The sequence below is a fragment of the Stegostoma tigrinum genome, chromosome 7 (genome assembly GCF_030684315.1).
Source record: "Stegostoma tigrinum isolate sSteTig4 chromosome 7, sSteTig4.hap1, whole genome shotgun sequence".
In the NCBI taxonomy this organism is placed as follows: domain Eukaryota; kingdom Metazoa; phylum Chordata; class Chondrichthyes; order Orectolobiformes; family Stegostomatidae; genus Stegostoma; species Stegostoma tigrinum.
Window position 1 is genome coordinate 86,488,372 of NC_081360.1, and position 22,506 is coordinate 86,510,877.

The following is a 22,506-nucleotide window of genomic DNA, read 5'->3' on the forward strand; positions in this document are numbered from 1 at the left end:
ACCACAGCTTCTAACGAAGTGTAATGGGTTATTAATTTGCAATGCACAGTCCGCATTTCCCACTTCTGATTGGACTTTGAAAATGTCAAACTTTGCCAGAAACATTTGGGTCCTAAGAAGCATTCTGAGACTCTAATTATCAAACTGTGACTGCACAGGTATTTGAAAACCTGGCAAACTTACAGCTTGAGATAACAAAGTGTAGAGCTGGATGAACACAGCAGCCCAAGCAGCATCTCGAAACATACAGCTTGGACTGACCAGTAGAGCTGTACAACATCATAAGTGTCAGTGAGAACAAGGGATATATGACTGATTTATAAACTGCGCATTGTTAAATCAGAAAAAAGTTACGCTGAGTTAATTTTGTTTTTAAAAAGTCTAATAAAAAGTCTAACGCAATTGATTGCAGTAATATTAATAAATAACTAAATTGGTTTCAAACGTAGTATTTAAATGAATGTAATACTGATTGCAAAAAACAGTATTTTGAGCCAAGACATGACTAACAGTGATTTTGATGATTTTCTGGTTTCAGTCCATTTTAATTTCATTTTGCTAAGACATTGTCCTTTTGCAGGTGTGGGAGGAATGAATCCACGGGACACTGTGGAAAGCATGTTGATGGGATTTGAAAATCATTTGTCACAAAATAAACCATCCTGTATTAAACTTGTTTATGTCGTTGTCTACCAATCCAATATATATGATATTTTTATTGACGTCTTGCTACAAAAATCGCAACAGGTAGGAGATTTAATATTTGGTGCAACACTTTGCAACATTGTAATGAAATCAAAGAGTGTGGCTTTTAATATGAAATGTGTGGAATTTGCACATTCTCTTCCTTCCTCTACCCGGCCAGGATACACACCCCAGCCAATGGGGTTATTTGGGCCCAATGTGGTCTTTAAATTCTAGGGCTTGAGTTGGTGAGCTCTGATAGATTTTTCACTAAGCAAAGCTTTGGGAACAGGAGACGGGACCAGAAGACGCCACAGAAAGGTAGAATTTTAATTGTAATTTCAACTTTATAATAGGTCATGAGAGTCAGAAGTGTTTCTTTACAGTCCCAGAGCCTTCATTTTCCTCTGACCTGGGCATTTACTTTCCTTCAGCAAGTTTCCCTTTATTGCACAGACTCCTTGAATTACAGGTCACCCGAGGGACCCCAGTGACAGCAGCGTGGTGCCTGATTTTAGCTGCCATACTAATCAGGAAATGAGAAAGTTACTGAAGCCAGCTCGTGAAAATCAGCTGCTTCCCAACAGCCCCACCTTTGCCACTTGAGAGTTAAAACCCATCCTGTCCCTCTATATGCTTAACTCTGTTGGTCAGAAAGAAACACAATGGAGAGAAAGAAAATAATCCTAACATTTCTAACGCTCACCAATCTTTATTTCAGAAAGTCAACTCAATAGAAGTAAACATTGGAAAAGTAAAATTGGTAGCTGTTCAAGGTGACATCACAGCAGAACAGACTGACGCAATTGTAAACTGTACAAATGTTAACCTTAATCGAAACAGTGGTAAGTGCCAGTGTTTGGTCACACGTCTTTTTTTAACAACTATTACTTGCATTATTGATGACCCTGTTACCATATTATAACAGCTCAAAATTCTTCTCATAATAAAAAAATGCAATGCCCAGGATTATCTCAGGCCCAGGACTCATCATCTCAGTTCCTCAGGATAGTGTCTTAGGCCGTACCATCTTCAGCTGTTTCATCAATGTTCCTTCACCCTACAATTAAGTCAGAAATGAGGATGTTTATTGATGATTGCATGATGTTCAGCACCATTCATGACTCCCCAGATGCTCATGTAGTCCATATGCAGACACATCTGGACAATATCCAAGTTTGGGATAATCAGTAGTAAGTAACATTTGCACCAGACAAGTACCAGGCAATGGCCATTTCTATCACCAGTGAGAAAAAAATCTAACCCTCATCTTTTGACATTCCATGGCATTAACATCACCAAATCCCACTATCAGTACTCTGGGTTTCGAGGCTACCATTGACCAGAAACTGAACTGGTCTAGTCATATAAATACTGCGGCTACAAGAGTAGGTCAGATGCTAGAGAATCGGTGACGGGTAACTCGCCTCCTGTCTCCCCTGTGCCTGTCAATTATTTACAAGACACAAGTCATGAGAATAATGGAATATTCCACAATTGCCTGGATGAGCACAGCGCGGATAGTGAGAGTATGGTGCTAATAATTTCAACGTAGTGGGTTTTTGTTTTAAATAAATCTGTTCAGAGATGCTATTACACTCCTCCAAAGTATTTGGGAATTAAACCTAGGCCGCTACCACTCCATTACACAAACCACTAAAACAGTTAGTTGTAATTTTCCCCCCTTTATTTTCTAATCAGTCTGTTCAGAGATGCTATCTCACTTTCCTGGAGGAGGTGGGACTTGAACCCAGACCTCCTGGTTTAGAGGAAGGGACAGTACCACTATGCTAAAAGATCCTGTATAGTTAGCTCTATTTATTTTCGAATCAATCTGTTCAGAGATGTTATTACACACCTCTAGAGTAGGTGGGAATTGAAATCAGGCCTTCACAGCCCAGAGACAGGGATGTATCATTGTGCTGCAAGAACCCACATAGTTAGTTGTATCAGTCAAGTTAAGGATGTGCTGCTGGAAGGCATTGATTGGATGATTGAGTTCATGTTAAGAAGCACTTAGTGTCATGGCATAAGCCAAGCTATGAGATGTACACTAGAAATAATAAATTTATACCAAATAGAATATAATAGCTGTGAATAAATGTATAGCAAGTAAAGATTTGACCTCTTCTTTAACTGACTGGTTATCCGGTGTATAGAACAAACTCCATATAGTGGCTTTTCACCTGCAAGCTGTGAATTATATCTCCCATTTCTGCTGCCTTTTGTCCTTTATGCAAGGAAAGTGAACCAAAAGAATAGATAAGTCTTACTTCAATTGATGAGAAATTTATTTACACAACAAAATGGTGTGAACCTAGAATTCTCTACCCAGGAGGTTGTGGATCCTCCACCATCTAAATTCTGATTCTACATCCTGATCTTCTGGGTAAAGCTCCATCTCACCACTGCCTTTGACACATGCTTTATTATAAGGGCTGAGCTCAGCTATGAGCATCCCATCTTCATAACCACAACCTTAACTTGTGACATGGTAACCCTCAGGTTAAACCACTATCAGTAGTCTCTCAAACTGTCTCTAATATGAGAGTAGCCGTATGGTCCTGTGGCAATGTTACTTTTCATAATAAGGGCTACTGCACCTCCTTTTCCATTTTTTTTTCTAGAAGTCAGACATCCTAAAATATTTAGTTCCCATCTTTGATCAGGAAAAGGTGCTAGATCAAAACCATTTATCATTTTGTATCATTATTTGTTGCTACTGTGAATGCTGGCTTATATGTTCTGATAAAGCATTCTAACTTTTAGTATTTTGCTGTATTTCCCTGATGTGGTCGTGGTCAGTAATACACTTCAAGCACAAACTCCTTAATTTTATTCCAAATCACTACACTACAAGTTTGGCTTTTCAGACTCATGAAATGGCTCTTATTTGAACCCACCCCTTATTTATTTTTAACCTTATCTCCCCCCTCCGTATGTGAATTGCCAGTACTTTATTTCCAACCAAGTTTAAGTTGAATCAATCTCAATAGGACAGCTTCCTTTTTCTGCTGCATTGGTGACTACCCCATGAACTGACATTGTAAATCTGATTTAGCTGATACATACCTTCAGCACAAAAGTTGAGCTCTTTGTTAAATTGCAAGAGCATATTATTGTCAATAACTAACTTTTCTGCCTTACAGGAGTTTCTGGTGCTATCTTGAAAGCAGCTGGACAGTCAGTAGTGGATGAATGTAGTCAACTGGGTGAGTAACTGTTGGATTTCTTCCGCTTCGGTGAGCCGGAATGCAAGTTCAGAATGAAGCTTGGTTTACAGGAAGGGTAAAGGATTTTCCAGTCACTTGTCAGAAAATGATAAGTTAATACCAGCCTCAAAGTTCAGTAAGTACAAAAAAGATGTTTTAAGATAATTTAGTTGAGCTATAATAGAAACCCAGAAGCATGAAAAACCGAAGCAAGAGTAGGCCAGTGACTCATTAAGCCTGCTGCACCATTCCAGATGATCGTGGCTGATCCTCTATCCGAAAGCTATACTACCACTCTCTTCCCATATCCCTTGACTTCTTTAGCTTCTATAAACCTATCTATCTCCTTCTTAGATATATTCAGTGACTTCACCTTCGCAGTCTTCTGTGGTAGAGAATCCTACAGGCTCACCTCTCTCTGAGTGAAGAAATTTCTGCTTACCTTAGCTCAAAATGACCTGTTACCTATCCTGTTCTGCCACCTCAGTATCTCAGTATATCCTAGGATATCCCAGTAGTGGCAAGAACTTCTGGCAAGTGGGAGGGTCGGGCTAATGTTCAATGAGAGGGCGTGACAGTGTCAGGACACGTAGAGTCTGGAATGATACCATGAAAAAGCTTGCTTGTCCTCATAGAGAAAAGTCCTGTACAAAACACGATGAAGGTGACAATTAGACAAAATATAGAAGGATTCAGCCTGTGTATTCCATTAATGATGATGAAATAGCAAAGGATATAGGTAAAAGAGATCTGGAAGTTTAGCATAACAATCTGGAAACCCAGACAATGGAACGCAGGTACAAATAAGACCATGGCAGCTGGTGGAACTTCAATCCAATTCATTAATAAATCCGGCTTCAAAAGCTACTCTTAGTAATGGTGACCATGAGTTACCAACAATTCTTGTAAAAATAAATCTGGCTCACTACTGTCCTTTAAGGAATGAAATTGGCCATCTGTACCCGAATTGATGTACGTGAGACTCCAGATCCACTATGATGTGGTTAACTCTTGACACCCTCTGAAATGACCTGATTATAAAATACTCAGTTTAATGGCAACGAGGGATGGATAAAAATGCTGGTCTTGCCAATAATTCCATGAAAGAATGAAGAAAGAATAAAGCTTGCAAATGACACCAAAATTGGTTTTATAGTGGACCGCAAGAAAGGTTACTTCAGAGAGCAACAGGGCTTTGTTCAGATGGGCAAATGGGCCAACGAGTGGCAGATGGAGCTGAATTCAAATGTGAGGTGATGCATTTTGGAAAGGAAAATCAAGGCAGGATGTTTACACTTAATGGTAGGTCATGGGGTGTATTGCTGATCAATGAGGCCTTGGGGTGCAGGTTCATGGTTCCTTGAAAGTGGAATCGCAAGTAGCCAAGGTAGTGAAGAAGACATTTGGCACCCTTGCCTGTATTGGTCACTGCATTGAGTATAAGAGTGGGGAGGTCATGTTGCGGCTGTACAGGACATTGGTTCGGCCACTTTTGGAATACTGTGTGCAATTATGATCTACCTGCTATAGGAATGGTGTTATGAAACCTGAAAGAATTAAGAAAAGATTTACAAAGGATGTTGCCAAGGTTGGGGGGTTTGAGCTACAAGGAGAGGCTGAATAAGCTGGGGCTGTTTTCCCTGGAGCATCAGAGGCTGAGGGGTGACCGTAAAGAGGTTTATAAGATCATGAGGAGCATGGATAGGGTAAATAGTCTTCTTTTCCAGGGTAGGGGAGTCCTAAACGAGAGGGCATAGGATCAAGGTGAGAGGAGAAAATGTAAAAGGAACCTAAGGGGCAACTTTTTCACATAGAGTGTGGTGTGTGCATGGAATGACCTACTGGGGGAACTGGTGGAAACTGGTACAATTACAATATTTAAAAGGCATCGGGATGGATGCATGAATAGGAAGGGCAAATGTGACTAGATTAATTTGGGATATCTGGTTGGTATGGACAAGTTGGACCAAAGGGTCGCTTTCTGTACTATACATCTCTCTGACTCTATAACTCTAAATAAGAAAACAATCATGTTCAAACAAAGGACAGCAACAAGTGGAGAAATAAGTCAGAGGAAGTCAAGACCAATTTGTACGCCTGTAGTGGGCATACTGCCGCATAATGTTAGCTTGGGTTGAAGCACAAGCGTTACATTCAAGAGTTGGAGACACAAGGTTAATTTAAAGTGTCAGGCATGGAACTGTGACACTGTGAAAGGAGACACATACACAGGAATAGGCCATTCAGCCCCGCGGACCTGTTCACCATTCAATGAGATCATGGCTGATCTGTAGCCTCACTCTATTGACATGCCTTTGCCCCACATTCCTTAAAAGCTTTGCTTAACAGAAGTGTATCTGTCTCTGATTTAAAATTAACAGCATATCTAATTTCAGTTACCATTTGTGGAAGAGATTACAAACCTTTGTGTGTCAAAGCATTTCCTACAATCTCTTCTGAACTGTCTGGCCCTATCTCAGATTATGACCCCAATTGTAGAATCTCCAACCAGTGGAAATAGTTTTTCTTTAGCCACCCTGTCTTTTCCTATTAACATCTTAGACGTATTGCTATAGTGGGATGGACGCTTGGAAATACCAATTCAAGAACACTACTTAAAAAGGATGTGCAAGAATAAGACAAGGAGAGGCAGTTTCAAACTATTCTGAGGTAAATTTAGAACAGATATCAAAAATTCTCCTTTACACAAATAATGATCAATGGAAAAGACTTCTGGATAAAGGAGTAAAGCCAGTAAGAATCATACTTTTAAGAAATAATTGCATGCTGAAATAGGGAGGATTTCAAGTTATTCTGATTGGATGAGTTTTAGAGGATCAGAGCGGTCATTCTCACCTGTGTCAAATTTGCAAGATTCTGACTATCACATACTTTTAACAAAAGTGTCGATCGGCTTTAGAATTTATAGCATGAGGTTAATTGTGTGCCACTAACTAGTTGTTGAATTGTTGACAACGGTCACAGCTTTCATTTCAAACATTTTCCTTCCTGCTGTAGGTGTCCAAAACGATGATAGCATTGTAAGCACAAAAGCAGGAAACCTTCGAGTAAAGTACATCATACATTTGGCAGGCTGGCTTAAAGCACAAAATACAAAAGGATCTTTAATCAAAGTTCTGAAGGAATGTGAAAACCTAAAAATAAGTTCAGTGTCTTTCCCAGCACTGGGCACAGGTAGGTACACTGGTACAATATGTGTGTGCTATTTAAATACCTTTATTTTAATATGTTACAGAAAGCAAGCAGGTAAGGTAATCCAATAACTTCAAGGTGCTACTGTTTCAGACCCCAGTATAAAATATGAGCTTGAAACAATTCTGATGAGAATTACACTCAAGCTTCCTGCTGATTGTGTGTTTATTTTTCTTAGCTAGAAATTTCAGCAAACAATTTATAAGATATCCCTCACCAAATTATTCGTGCACTTAACTGAATTGTGTTGACAGTTCCCAGGGAAACGTCTATGAGAGATAGACGCAGCCTTTATGAAAATTCTGTTTTCCCTAAAAAAGACAATACTGCATTCTGAAATTAAACTTCCAAAAGAGTTGATACCTGGTTCAAGCAAGACATTCCCACTACACAGCACTTCAAAGATTGCTTCCCCGATTGTAATTTGAGTCACGTATTATTACAAATTGCACTCTCTTTGGTTGGATCGGTTCATTGGGTATCATAACATTGTAGGGGTATGTGTAATGATTACAGGGTTTCACACCATATAGACAGATCTCTGGATAGTACCTTTTAAAGCTAAACACTCCAGAACCGGTACACATTTCTCAGTGCTGGTTCCCTTCGTCCTCATAATGCAACCTCTGATGGTGTGCATTTCTACACATTTCCAACAGCACCTCAACCCCATCTAGCCTGGGAATCAACTTATCCCCAGTTTAAACCTTCCCTCTGTTGCGAAAGCGATTCCCCGATTCCATCTACTGTTATAATCATTCACTAGATTATGAAGATTCTTAGCATTTGAAGGTTTTCCAATCATGATGACCCTTTGTATAAGCCAGGGTGTGATTGTTGGAGTCAGTATCTTTCATTCAATTCTGTTTACTATAGGTAATCTAGTTCCAGCATTAATAGATTTGATTACAATGTATGCATTCAAGTTCTCCTATCCATTTATCAGTATTTTCAGTTATGTGATACAACTATATTTAACTGACTATTAATTAATCTGATATTAGGAACTGCAGATGCTGGAGAATCTGAGATAACAAAGTGCAGAGCTAGATGAACACAGCAGACCAAGCAGCATCAGAGGAGCAGGAAAGCTGACGTTTCGGGCCTAGACCCGAAACGTCAGCTTTCCTGCTCCTCTGATGCTGCTTGGCCTGCTGTGTTCATCCAACTCTGCACCTTATTAATTTCTCTATCTACTTTTCCTAATACAACTGATAACAAAAGTATCTCGATCTTAAAAACATTCTGTGCCTGTAAAAATGATTGTAAAGCTGTCAAATTGTCATCGAAGCCCAGCTGATTTGCATTCTTTAAGGAATTCAACTTGCTGTACTGAGACAGTTAGCCTTTTTTTCAAATCAACTCCTACACCAAATTGGAGAAAGGAACATAAGAATAGGAGTAGGACATTTAGCTCCATTAATCATAGAATCTCAAGAATCAGGCTATTCACCCCATCGAGTCCACACTGACCCTCTGAACTGCAGCCCAACCTATCCCTGTAACCCTGCATTTCTCATGGCTAATCAACCAAGTCTGCACACTACAGGCAATTTAGAATGGCCAATCCACATAGCCTATACATCCCTGGACTGTGGGAGAAACCAGAACACACCCACAGAGAAACAGGGAGAGCTTGCAACCTCTATACAGACTGTGAGACCTAAAGCTGAAATCAAACCTGGGTCTCTGGCACTGTGAAGCAGCAGTGCTAACCACTGAGCCACCGTGCTGCCATAATAGTTGACTCTGAATTGCACTCTGAAGTAATCAAGCCAAACTAATCAACTCCAAACTGTGAAAATAGAAAAAAATAGGTAAATTCGGATGGGCCATGCAACTAGGACTGGGGCATCAAATTGGAAAACAACAGAGGTAGATCCAGCCCAACCAATCTTACAAAGTCCTCTGAATAAAAATGTTGGACTCGTTCCAGCATTGGTAAAGATATCTCTTTTTTACTCACTTGTGGGATATGGCTTCACTGGCTAGCTAGCATTTATTATCAGTTCCTAGTGGTTGCAGTCCATGTGCAATAGGTTGACCCACAATGCCCTTAGGAAGGGAATTCTAGGTTTTTGACCAGCGACACTGAAGAATCAGCAATATATTTCTGAGTCAGAATGATGACTGGTTTGGATGGGAATTTGCAGATGGTAGTGTTCACATGTATTTGCTGTCCTTGTCCTTCTAGAAGAAAGTGATTATTAATTTTGAAGGTGCTGTTTGAGGATCTTTGGTGAATTTCTGCAGTGCATCGTGAAGATAGTACACACTGCTGCTATTGACTGTCAGCAGTGGAGGGAGTGCTTGTAGGTGTGGTGCTAATCAAACAAGCTGCTTTGGCCTGGATGTTGTTGGAGATCCTCCCCTGTCCAGGCAAGTGGGAGATTTCCATCTCACTCCTAACTTGAACCTTATAGACAATGGATAGGCTTTGGTGAGTCAGTTGCTTACTGCTTCCTAGCCTTGACCTGTTCTTGTACCCATTGTGTCTATGTGGCGAGCCCAGTTGAGTTTCTGACTTGATAACCCCAAGGATGTTGTTAGTGAGAGATTCATTAATGGTAACACGATTGAATATCAAGGCGCAGTGGTTAGCGTGTCTCTTATTGGAGATGCTCATAGCCTGGTTTTTGTATGGTGCGAATGTTACTTGCCACTTGTTAGCCCAAGCCTGGATATTGTCCATTACTTGTTGCTTTCAACATGGACTGAGGAGTCTCAAGTGGTACTCAACATTGTGCAATCACCAGCAAATATCCCCACTTCCAACCTTATGATAGAGGGAAGGTCATTTTTGAAGCAGCTGAAGATGGTTGGGCCTAGGACATTGCCCTGAGGGACTCCTGCAGAGATAGCCTTGAGCTGAGATGATTGACCTCTAATACCCACAACCATTTTCCTATGTGCCAGATATGACTTCAACAGGCAGAGAGTATGGCCCCTATTACCCATTGATTTCAGTTTTGCTAGGGTTCCTTGATGCCACACTGGATCGAATGCAGCCTTGTTATCAATGGCTGTCACTCTCACCTCACCTCTGGAATTCAGCTCTTTTGTCCATGTTTGAACCAAGGCTGTAATGAGGTCAGGAGCTGAGTGGCATCACCAAGCAGGTTATTGCTGAGCAGGTGCTGCTTGTTGATGACCCCTTCTGTTACTTACCTGATGATTGTGAGAAAATTGATGGGATGGTAATTGGTCAGGTTGGATTTGTCCTGCTTTTGGTGTAGAGGACATACCTGCACAATTTTCTGCAGCGTTGGGTAGATGCCAATGTTGTGACAGATAAGTCAAATAACTGTATGACTTTGACAGATTTACAGAATAACATCAAACAACCAACATGCTGGACTTTTCTATCACTGGCCCATCAATTACTCATTTCATTGAAACAGACATGATTAATAGAGTATCTGACAGATATGTTAAAAATTACAAAGTGTTTTGATCAACCGAAGTAGAGAAAATCTATTTCTTCTGACTGGTAAGTTGGTAATTAGAGGACATATATTTAAGATCAGCACCAAAAGAATGTAGTTCAATGTGCTAATGTTCTCAACTGGTGGAAAACCAATGGTCATTCAGTAAGGGAGACTTGACTGAGTTAAATGCCCCTTAGGTTCTTATCTGCCACAGGAGGTATTTCCTGGGCTTTAGGGCAGTGGCAGCAATGGCCCCACATGCCTCACTGTGTCCCCAGGCCCAACAAACCACCAACGATTGAGTTGCTGGCAGCTCACCGTTATAATGATGGAGACAAATTGATTGGATGCTGCAGGAAAGAGATTGAGGTACAGAATACTGTAAGGGGTTTGGGTGCAAAAGTAGGAGGTAGATCTCTGCAAGACCCCATAAGATGTAGGGGCAGAAATAGACCTTTCAGCCCATTAATTCTGTTCTACTTTTCAGCGATATCTGATAATTAAGGTGGACAAGTCACCAGGTCCAGATAAGATGTATCCCAGGTTATTGAGGGAAGCAAGAGAGGAAATAGCCGGTGGCTTAACAGATATCTTTGCAGCATCCTTGAACGTGGGTGAGGTCCCGAAGGACTAGAGAATTGCTAATGTTGTCCTCTTGTTTAAGAGGGGTTGCAGGGATAATCCAGGTAATTATCAACCGGTGAGCCTGACATCAGTGGTAGGGAAGCTGCTGGAGAAGACACTGAGGGATAGGATCTATTCCCATTTGGAAGAAAGTGGGCTTATCAGTAATAGACAACACGGTTTTGTGCAGGGAAGTTCATGTCTTAACAACTTAATAGAATTCCTTGAGGACGTGACAAAGTTGATTGATGAAGGAAAGGCTGTAGATGTCATATACATGGACTTCAGTAAGGCATTTGATAAGGTTCCCCATGGCAGGCTGATGGAGAAAGTGAAGCCACATGGAGTCCAGGGTGTGCTAGCTCGATGGATAAAAAACTGCTGGGCAACAAGAGACAGAGAGTAGTAGTGGAAGGGGGTTTCTCAGATTGAAGACCTGTAACCAGTGGTGTTCCACAGGGATCTGTGCTGCGACCACTGTTGTCTGTGATATACATAAATGATTTGGAGGAAGGTATAGATGGTCTGATTAACAAGTTTGCAGATGACACGAAGATTGGTGGAGTAGCAGATAGTGAAGAGGACTGTCAAAGATTACAGCAGAATATAGATAGACTGGAGAGCTGGGCAGATAAATGGCAGATGGAGTTCAATCCAAGCAAATGCGAGGTGATGCATTTTGGAAGATCAAATCCAAGGGCGAACTGTACAGTAAATGGAAAAGTCCTAGGGAAATTTGATGAACAGAGAGATCTGGGTGTTCAGGTCCATTGTTCCCTGAAGGTGGCAACGCAGGTCAATAGAGTGGTCAAGAAGGCATATGGCATGCTTTCCTTCATCAGACGGGGTATTGAATACAAGAGTTGGCAGGTCATGTTACAGTTGTAGAAGCCTTTGGTTCGGCCACGTTTGGAGTACTGTGTACAGTTCTGGTTGCCACATTACCAAAAGGATGTAGATGCTTTGGAGAGGGTGCAGAGGAGGTTCACCAGGATGTTGCCTGGTATGGAGGGAGCTAGCTATGAAGAGAGGTTGAGTAGATTAGGATTATTTTCATTAGAAAAGCAGAAATTAAAGGGGGACCTGATTGAGGTCTACAAAATCATGAGGGGTATAGACAGGGTGGATAGCCAGAAGTTTTTTCCCCGAGTGGGGGACTCAATTACTAGGGGTCATGAGTTCAAAGTGAGAGGAGGAAAGTTTAAGGGAGATATGCGTGGAAAGTTCTTTACGCAGAGGGTGGTGGGTGCCTGGAACGCGTTGCCAGCGGAGGTGATAGACGCAGTCACGATAGTGTCTTTTAAAACGTAACTGGACAGGTACATGGGAGCAAAGGGATACAGACCCTTGGAAATAGATGACGGGTTAGACAGAGGATATCGATCAGTGCAGGCTTGGAGGGCCGAAGGGCCTGTTCCTGTGCTGTAATTTTCTTTGTTCTTTGCTCTAATCCTCCGGTCCACTTTCCTGCCTTTTCTCCATAACTCTCAATTCCCTTGCTGTTTGGAAAGCTGTATCTCAACCTACAGCAACAGACACCAGCTTCACCCTATCCTGATACAGTGGCCACTCAACCCCCTACCACTGCGGAAATAATGATGTAAACAAAATTTGTCTTAACTTTTCGAGGAAACTAGAGGATGATGGATAAAGGCAGCTGAAAAAGAGAATTTCAAAATTGAGAAATTTGGATTTTATAAAGCACCAAAATTCCCAAGTGGAACCTTCCCGGCCCTGAATTGTGTGGGCTATGGTGAGAAATTTATGAGAATGATGTAAAAAGTCAGACAGAAAGCAACGAGTCACATTTTCCCACTGGGTTCTGAATGCTGACGAGAGATTCTTACTAGTGAGAGGTGAGAGTCATGTTAACGGGCATTGTCGCCTGCTCTTACCTAGTCTCACCACTAATTCTGCCATCTGCTGGATAGCAATGATTTGCTGGGAGTTCCCAAGACTCCAGCTCACTATTTGTTCCTTCAGACCTCTGACTTCGACAGTAGGCTCCAAACTTTCGGGCATGCCCCATGGACAGCAGCTGAATACACATCCACAAACACTGGCATCTGGCTCGTGCCAACCTCTCTGCTCCAACAGTGCACTTACAGTACACTTCTGCACCTTGGGGCATTGCTTGAAACATACTAGCCCCTCTCATTGCAATGCTGCTGCAAGAACACTTTGCACACAGGGGCAGGCTCTTGTTTAATGGATTAGAGCGGGCTGCATCTCAGGGCTGCTTGGGCTACTTGTTTGCTCTCTCAGTAATCATTCATTTAGCATCAACGTGGATTTTCAGAGAATTTCTGTACTTGTTAGCATTTAAATGCATTTCCCCATTAACCAGATATTAAATGTTCAGAGCACTGTTCTACTGCCTTACAGGCTGCTCGCAGCCATCAGTGACAGAATCATACAGCACTGAAACAGATATTTTGGTCCAACTAGCCCATGCCGAACTTAATCCTGAACTAAACTAGTCCCACCTGTCTGCTCCTGGGCCATATCCCAACAAACCTTTCCAATTCATGTACCTGTCCAAATGTCTTTTAAATGTTGTAATTGTACCAGCGTTCACCACTTCCTCAGGGAAGTTCATTCCACATGCGAACCACCCTCTATGTAAAAAAATTGCCTCATGTCTTTTTTAAATCTCACTCCTCTCACCTTAAACATGTGCCCCCTAGTCTTGAAACTCCCATCCCAGGAAAAAGACAACTACCATTAACTCTATCTATTCACCTTATTATTTTATAATCTTCTACCAGGTTGCCTCTCAATCTACTATGTTGCAGCAATAAAAGCCCCAGCCTGTCCAGCCTTTCCATATAACTCAAACCTTTCATACCCAGCAACATCCCAGTACATCTCTTCTAACCTCTCTGCAACTTGATAATATCCTTCCTATAACTGGGCAACCAGAATTGGACACAGTACTCCAGAAGAGGCCTCACCAATGTCCTGTACAACCTCAACATGACTTTCCAATTCCTGTACTCAAGGGCCTGAGCAATGAAAGCAGGCATGCCAAATGCCATTTTAACCATCCTTTCTATACGTAACACAAACTTCAAAGAATGATGTACCTGCATCCATAGGTCCCTCTGTTTTACAACACTACCCAAGGCCCTATCATTAATTGTATAAACCTACCCTTTGTTTCTTCGACAAAAATGCAACATCTCGCATTTATCCAGATTTTTAAACCCCACCTGCCATTGTTCAGCCCATTGACTCTTTTAATTAAGATCCCTTTGTAATCTTCAAAAAAATCTTTTTCACTGTCTGATGAAAGGTCTAGGCTCAAAACGTCAGCTTTTGTGCTCCTGAGATGCTGCTTGGCCTGCTGTGTTCATCCAGCATCACACTTTGTTATCTTTTTCACTGTCTACTGTGCTACCAATTTTGGTGTCATCCGCAAACTTACTATCAGTGCTTTCTGTATTCTCATCAAAATCTTTTGTGTAAACGACAACCAAAAGAGGACCCAGAACCGATTCCTGTGGAACATCACAGGTCACAGGCCTCCAGTCCAAAGAGCAACCTTTCTGAAGAAGGGTCCCCACCCGAAACGCTGACTTTCCTGCGCCTCTATTGCTGCCTGGCCTACTCTCTGCCTCCAGCTCCACACTGTGTTATCTCATCTTCCACCATTATTCTCTGTCTCCTGCTGTTAAGTCAATTATGAATCCAACTGGCAAGCTCACTCTTAATCTCATGTGAACTAAATTTACTAATTAGTCTACCATGCGGAACCTTGTCAAAGGCTTTAACAAAATACAAATAAGCAATATCTACTGCTCTGCCATTATCAACCTTTTTGGTAACTTCCTCAAAAAACTCAATCAAGTTTGTGAGACATGATTTTCCTTGCACAAAACCATGCTGACTATCCCTCTTGCATTTTTGCCTCTCTAAATGTCCATAAATCCTATCTCTTATAATCACCTCCAAGAATTTACCTACAACCGAAGTCAGACTCATGGGTGTCTTGTTCCCCATTTGCACCTTACAACCACCCTTAAACAAAGGTCCATTAGCCACCCTCCAGTCATCCACCCTTGCCCTTACTTATAGATGTTGCAAATATTTCTACAAGGGGCCTCACAATTTCTTCACTTACTTCCCAAAATGTTCTGGGCTACCTTAGGTCAGGTCCTGGAGATTTATCCACCTTTATGTTCTTTAAGACCTCCCAACCTTCCTCTTCTGTAATGTGAACTATTTTAAAACAACAAAATTTATTTCTCTGTGTTCTCTAGACTCCATTTCTTTTTCCATACTAAAAACTGACACGAAATATTCACTTAGTATCTCTTGCCATCTCCTGGGGTTCAACACAAAAATGATGTCTGTGATCTTTAAGAGGCAGTACGCTCTGTCTGGTTACCCTTTTGCTCTTAATGTATTTGTAGAATCTGTTTGGAATATCCTTAACCTTATCTGCCAATGCTATCTCATATCCCCTCTGCCCTTCTGATTTCTTTCTTAAGCATGTCCCTATACTCTTGTTATTGATTAAGGGATTCAATTGAACCAAGTTGTCTGTATCTAAAATAAGATTTTCTTTTATTCATGACTAGAACTTCAATATCCTTTTTCATCCTTTGTTCCTTAATCTTACCAGCTTTACTCTACACTCTAACAGGAACATAATGCATCTGAACTCTTGTCATCACACTCTTGAATGTCTCCCACTTGTCAGACCTTGTTTTACCTGTGAACAGTCTACTCCTATCAACTTTTGAAAGTTCTTAAAATTTGCCTTACTTGAATTAAGAACTTTAACTTTTATGGAAGACTTATCCTTTCCCATCACTACTCTGAAACAAATTGAATTATGATTGCTAGACCCAACAGTGTACTCCCATTTTCAAAGGGGGGTAAATCTTGTTGTACCATGTGCCAGACGTTTATGAAGTAAACACATTGCATCTGCCATAAGCATGTGTCCATATTTCAAAGTCTAAAGGTATTAGCCTTCATTGAAGCCCAGGAAGATGCCAGTCAGTTATGGGACCTTGGCATAGTAGTGAAGGGAAGCCTCTGATATCAGTCCCGAAGCTTTGGTATGGCCAGGTCAACTACTTAAAGCAGTTAGATTGAGGATTCCCTCCTCAAAGGGAGAAGGAGCCATATCCACCCATCTTGGCTCTTTTGGCATTGACATGGGCTGTTTTCTCCTGAAATGAGAGAAAGGCTGTTACTGCTGTTACCTGCTTGTGTAGGAATGGGAAAAGTGTCCCACGTGAGTGAGTCAGCAGTGCAAAGGCCATGCAGGGTTAGGGGTGTGGGGAGATTGGGTAGGTGAAAGTGGATGAGCTCTTGACTGCAGTAGTGAGAGTGATGAAGCATGAATCTTGGTGGAAGAAAGATGCAGTAGCAGCGATAGGGTGAGTGTGAAATAGCACAGAAAAGATAGTGGCACACACACTGGCAAATAGAAAACATCGCTGACCTTTTTCCTACACAGCTGGTCATTTTTCAAGATGGCCAAGAACGCACTGAGCCAGATGGCGACTTCACTCAACACTGGCAATGTCTAGTGTCATGGCCAGTCCTAACTCGATATTAATTGTGGCAAAAATGACTCGGTTAGAGGCCAGAGTTCCTGCACCAAGTAATTCACTTCCTGTCTGCCAAAGGTTGTCCAACAACACTGAAGAAACTTGACATCATCTGAGACAAAATAGCCCGCTTGATTGGCTGCACATCTACAAGCATCTGCTAACCTCCACTGCTGATGCTCAGTAGCAGCAATGTGTACTATTTACAAGATAAACTGCAGAAATCTTCTGAGGCTCCTTGGACAGCACCTATCAAACCCATGATCAATTCCAACTGGAAGGAAAAGAGTAGCAGATTTTATTTTTTTTCATTGATGGGATGAGGGTATCACTGGCTAGGCAGCATTTGTTGCCCAGAGGGCAGTTATGAGTCAACCACAGTGCTGTGGGTGTGATGTCATAAGTAGTCCAGACTGGGTAAGGATGGTAGCTTCCTTCCCTAAAGGACATTAGTGAACCAGATGGGTTTTTCCAACAATCGACAATGGATTCAGTCATCATTAGATTCTTAATTCCAGATATTTTTATTGAATTCAAATTCCATGAGAATATCAACACCTGCAAATCCCCTTCAAGTCCCTCAGCATCCTGATTTAGGAATATATTACTGTATCTCCAGTGTCACCGATTGCATCCCCATCAACCAGGGGTGGGCACTAAATCCTGACCCAGCCAGTGATGCCAACATCCCATAAATGGATCAAGAATAAACAATAGCCCTCCTCTGGAGGAGAAAAAGGAAGAAAAGTTACGGTAATAATTGAAAATTAAAGTGTAATTGAAACAATTGATAGAAAAGCAACAAATAAAGATATTAATGGATTTTCTTTAACCTTGCAGCTTGTTCTATTGTTGAACTTCCTGATTGCAATCCATTTAACCAGACAAGTCTGCTGCCTTTTTGTACAGGTGAAGCAAAACTGAATCCTCAAGATATTGCCGTTGCACTTCTGGATGCAATAAGTGATTACGTGGTGGACTTTGCTCAACCTTCGCTGTCTTTGATACGGATTGTTTTGTTCAATCCATTGGTGCTGAATTCATTTCGCCAATGTATAGAGAAACGTTTCAAATGTTCCTACAGTTCGAAACTTGATCATCCTCCAGGTGCTTGCCATAATCTTGAAATCTAGTTGAGTGATTGCACATGTTTTGCACTGCTGATATCAGCAGTGAGTTCAAATGAACTCCATCCTCACTGGAGTAGTTGTGTTACACTAAAATGTAGGTGTTGTAAATGATTCGAGTCATTGTGGATACTCATGAAGGCAGATAAAATCTGTGCAACTGTCAAGCTTTGAAGATATTTAAATGCCCAACCCCTTATAAAATAAGAAAACTGGTTGCCTGCAAGAATGGGACATTAAAAAATTGTTTTAGCAGTTACAATAGCTATACATTCATGTCTCTCTAAGGACTGTCATTATATCTTACTTAATGCTGGGCTGCTATACACAATCTAGCATTATCTCACTAGGGAGTTACAAATTCACTGTTTAATAGACAGCTCATAGAGGTCATTTAAAGATTAGCTATCTTTGAAGTGGGTTTGCAGATACAGCTTTTTTTATATGAGCAATTGAGAACTTGAGGCCGTTTAAATGTGTTGAATGGGGTTTCATGAGTGGGATTTTTTTCATATAGTGAAGGATCTAATAGATACTTGGAATTTTGTTTTCTTTAATTACAACATGGGGGAATAGTGGGCAAGTTAACACAGAATTAATTGGCAAAGAATGGTGGATGGGTTTACATGGGTTGGCATGATTTGACATTAAGTTGGCACAGCGGAAATGAGGGACCATGGGGGTGGATAAGGGTTTAGTGTTTGTATCAATTTTACATGTGCTATGTGGGGATGTGTGGGGGAATTGTGTTGAGATGTATGGGATGTGGGAGGGTGAGGGGTTGTGGCAGAGCCAGAGGATTCATGTTTACCAAAAAGACGAGGATGAAATGAGGCAGTCCTTTTCAAAAGGCAGTCTTGGCATTCTGCAGTCTCTGTGACTAACTCTAACGTGTGCCCAAGTGTGGCAGACAGGCTACCATCTCAAAACGATGATCCCACCACTCAGTGAATTTCTCCCAGGGCAGTCTCAGCAAGCTGGGAGTATTTTCCCCACTCCCTCCACCAGACTGGGGAGCATATTTTCGAATGATATGAGTGAGAAGCAACAAATGGGTGAGAAATAGGAAACAGTGAGGAGAAAACACCAAAGGAACAGGAGGCAGGAAGGGAAGCTTTTGCAAGTGATTCTCTGAGAGCAGCTGAATCGATTAGGGTGGAAGCAGCTTGATGGCAGTGAAGAAATTGAATTAAACATTCAATTCATTTTTTAAAAAACCTTGTTCACATGATGCAGGCATCGCTGGCTATGCCAGCGTTTATTGCCCATCCCTAGCTGCCCAGTTAAAAGGCTACTGCAGGCCTGGAGTCACGTGTAGTATGGACCAAGAAGGACAGCAGATTTTCTTCATGACAGGGCATTAATTAGCCAGATGTACCGTTAACAATTAACTGGGGTTCCATGCTGGTCAGTAAGCTCGCTCTTATTCAAGACTACTGAATAGTCACTATCTACCATGGTGGGATTTGAACCACATTTCCCAACCATTAATCTGGACTCCTGACCTGTTGGCATTACCACTATGCCATAGCCTTCCCTGAAGAGCTAATGTAATCATTGTCCCTTGTTTTCTGTAAGTTGCATCCAATGAGAGTGGGATGAAGCTATGAAATGTCTTCAATGCAAGAATCTACCAGGCATTACCTGAAAATTCAAGACTTGAATCTAGTCAAAGAATATTTTTCTCATTGATTTGAAGGGAACACCGTGATGTTAGACAACTGTAGTTACTCTGGTGCACAAATCTATTTACATTGTGACGCTGTTAGTCAAATTCTCATCTCATGAATTGAACAGATGCTGTAGTGATTTCTTCTGCAGACATTGTAAGCTTCCTACTTTTGCTAGTTCGAGAGCCTCCTTGTAACTTGATGTGTATTGCAGATAAGTTAGGATTGCTTTCTGGGGACAGCATTAACCTTCATAGAACCACGATTCGGCTTATTTACTGTAGCATTCCCTGACCCTAAAAACCTACTTGTTAACACCAGGAAGAGATCAAAAAGTGACTTCGACAAAAAAAAAGGGTTAAATTTAAAGTGAAAAACATCAGGCAGGAAAAAGAAAGGGGAGACAAAGAGTGGGCAGAATTAAAATGTACAAAGTTCTTCATTTTCAGCAAAAGTTCAATAGTTTATTTTTATAATTTAGAACATAGAACATAGAACGTAAAACATAGAACATAGAACAGTACAGCACAGAACAGGCCCTTCAGCCCACAATGTTGTGCCGACCATTGATCCTCATGTATGCACCCTCAAATTTCTGTGACCATATACATGTCCAGCAGTCTCTTAAATGACCCCAATGACCTTGCTTCCACAACTGCTGCTGGCAACGCATTCCATGCTCTCACAACTCTCTGCGTAAAGAACCGGCCTCTGACATCCCCTCGATACTTCCCACCAACCAGCTTAAAACTATGACCCCTCGTGCTAGCCATTTCTGCCCTGGGAAATAGTCTCTGGCTATCAACTCTATCTATGCCTCTCATTATCTTGTATACCTCAATTAGGTCCCCTCTCCTCCTCCTTTTCTCCAATGAAAAGAGACCGAGCTCAGTCAACCTCTCTTCATAAGATAAGCCCTCCAGTCCAGGCAGCATCCTGGTAAACCTCCTCTGAACCCTCTCCAAAGCATCCACATCTTTCCTATAATAGGGCGCCCAGAACTGGACGCAGTATTCCAAGTACGGTCTAACCAAAGTTTTATAGAGCTGCAACAAGATCTCACGACTCTTAAACTCAATCCCCCTGCTAATGAAAGCCAAAACACCATATGCTTTCTTAACAACCCTGTCCACTTGGGTGGCCATTTTAAGGGATCTATGTATCTGCACACCAAGATCCCTCTGTTCCTCCACGCTGCCAAGAATCCTGTCCTTAATCCTGTACTCAGCTTTCAAACTCGACCTTCCAAAATGCATCACCTCGCATTTATCCAGGTTGAACTCCATCCGCCACCTCTCAGCCCATCTCTGCATCCTGTCAATGTCCCGCTGCAGCCTACAACAGCCCTCTACACTGTCAACGACACCTCCGACCTTTGTGTCGTTTTATAGAGCTGCAACAAGATCTCACGACTCTTAAACTCAATCCCCCTGTTAATGAAAGCCAAAACACCATATGCTTTCTTAACAACCCTGTCCACTTGGGTGGCCATTTTAAGGGATCTATGTATCTGCACACCAAGATCCCTCTGTTCCTCCACGCTGCCAAGAATCCTATCCTTAATCCTGTACTCAGCTTTCAAATTCGACCTTCCAAAATGCATCACCTCGCATTTATCCAGGTTGAACTCCATCCGCCACCTCTCAGCCCATCTCTGCATCCTGTCAATGTCCCGCTGCAGCCTACAACAGCCCTCTACACTGTCAACGACACCTCCGACCTTTGTGTCGTTTTATAGAGCTGCAACAAGATCTCACGACTCTTAAACTCAATCCCCCTATCCTTAATCCTGTACTCAGCTTTCAAATTCGACCTCCCAAAATGCATCACCTCGCATTTATCCACCTCCATTAATCTTAATGTTCTAAGAATTAGTGACTTCTGACTTTTGAGAAGCTGAGATATCAAAATCATAGTTTCTATTTATTAAACACTAGTTTACTTTCTGTGCTCATTGCCTCATCGACGAATTTCAACTTTCTGTGCTCATGACTTTCATCTCATGGATGAATTTCAACAGTAGTTCTTTCATTCATTCACCATTACATTGGCAGAAGTGCTGTTGAGATTACAGAACGCTGATGTAATTGATATTGTGCCATTTTCCCCAGGTTTCTGCAAGTCATTTGTCCAGATTTTGGTAGATAACAGGTAGTATCAAGATGGAAATTAAGCCTTCCTGGGAGGCTAGTTTAATTGGGAGAAGAAGGCGAAGGATAACTGGCCCATCTTGTAAAAGTCCAACGTTCTGACCGCATTCTTATATTTACGGAATGAATTCCTTTCTCTACAGTGGAAAATATTAGTAGGAAGTTTGCTCATGGAGCTTATTAGGTGTGTATTATCCTGTGTAAGACAAATCTTATCTTTTTCAGCACAAACAGTTCTTCCATTGAAACCTATTTATCCAGTCATTCTGGGAGCAACAAAGAATTTCACCGCCACAGTTGAGATATTTGGTGTGACGAAGAATAACATCACTGGGGTTCAGAAGGATGTTGAGGATTTCATCAAAGACAATTGCAGCAGCCAAAAAATACCCAACACAGTTGCAGGTTGTTTCTCAGATGATGAGAGGCAACGAATTACAGATCTCTGTGAAAAGTATCAACTGAAAGTTGAAATTCAGGAAAAGGAAATAACAATAGAGGGATACAATGCGGATGTTCTGGAATCCATTGTAGAAGTGAACTCTATGCTCCATGTTGTCAAGGAAAGAGAGATTAGAAAGCAGGAAGAGATTCAGCTGAAGAAAACTGTCCAGTGGGAAATTATGACTGATGAAACAGCGCAGCCTTATGATCAATGTTTAAACTACGAAATTGAGAGAGCTTACTTGGATGAAAAACAAACCATAGTTTGCATGAAAGACGGGAAAAAGTGCACAATTGATTTTGGATCAATGCAAGAAAAGGATTCAAAAGGAAATGTAGTGGATATTAAGAGAAGAGTCCTTCAAGGAGGTATGTCAAAAACAAATG

The 22,506-nt window shown here is 41.5% G+C and overlaps 1 protein-coding gene across 3 annotated transcripts in view; it reads left to right on the forward strand.

Annotated features, from left to right (window-relative positions):
* Positions 1-22,506, forward strand: part of parp14rs3 (poly(ADP-ribose) polymerase family member 14-related sequence 3) — a 132,927-nt gene that overhangs the window by 91,469 nt on the left and 18,952 nt on the right. For all 3 annotated transcript variants that reach the window (XM_048534287.2, XM_048534286.2, XM_048534288.2), the window contains exons 17-22: positions 581-747; positions 1,406-1,529; positions 3,834-3,896; positions 6,915-7,091; positions 17,638-17,835; positions 21,901-22,488. In XM_048534287.2, coding sequence (XP_048390244.2) covers positions 581-747; positions 1,406-1,529; positions 3,834-3,896; positions 6,915-7,091; positions 17,638-17,835; positions 21,901-22,488 — 1,317 coding nt within the window. The remainder of the gene's footprint in view (positions 1-580; positions 748-1,405; positions 1,530-3,833; positions 3,897-6,914; positions 7,092-17,637; positions 17,836-21,900; positions 22,489-22,506) is intronic.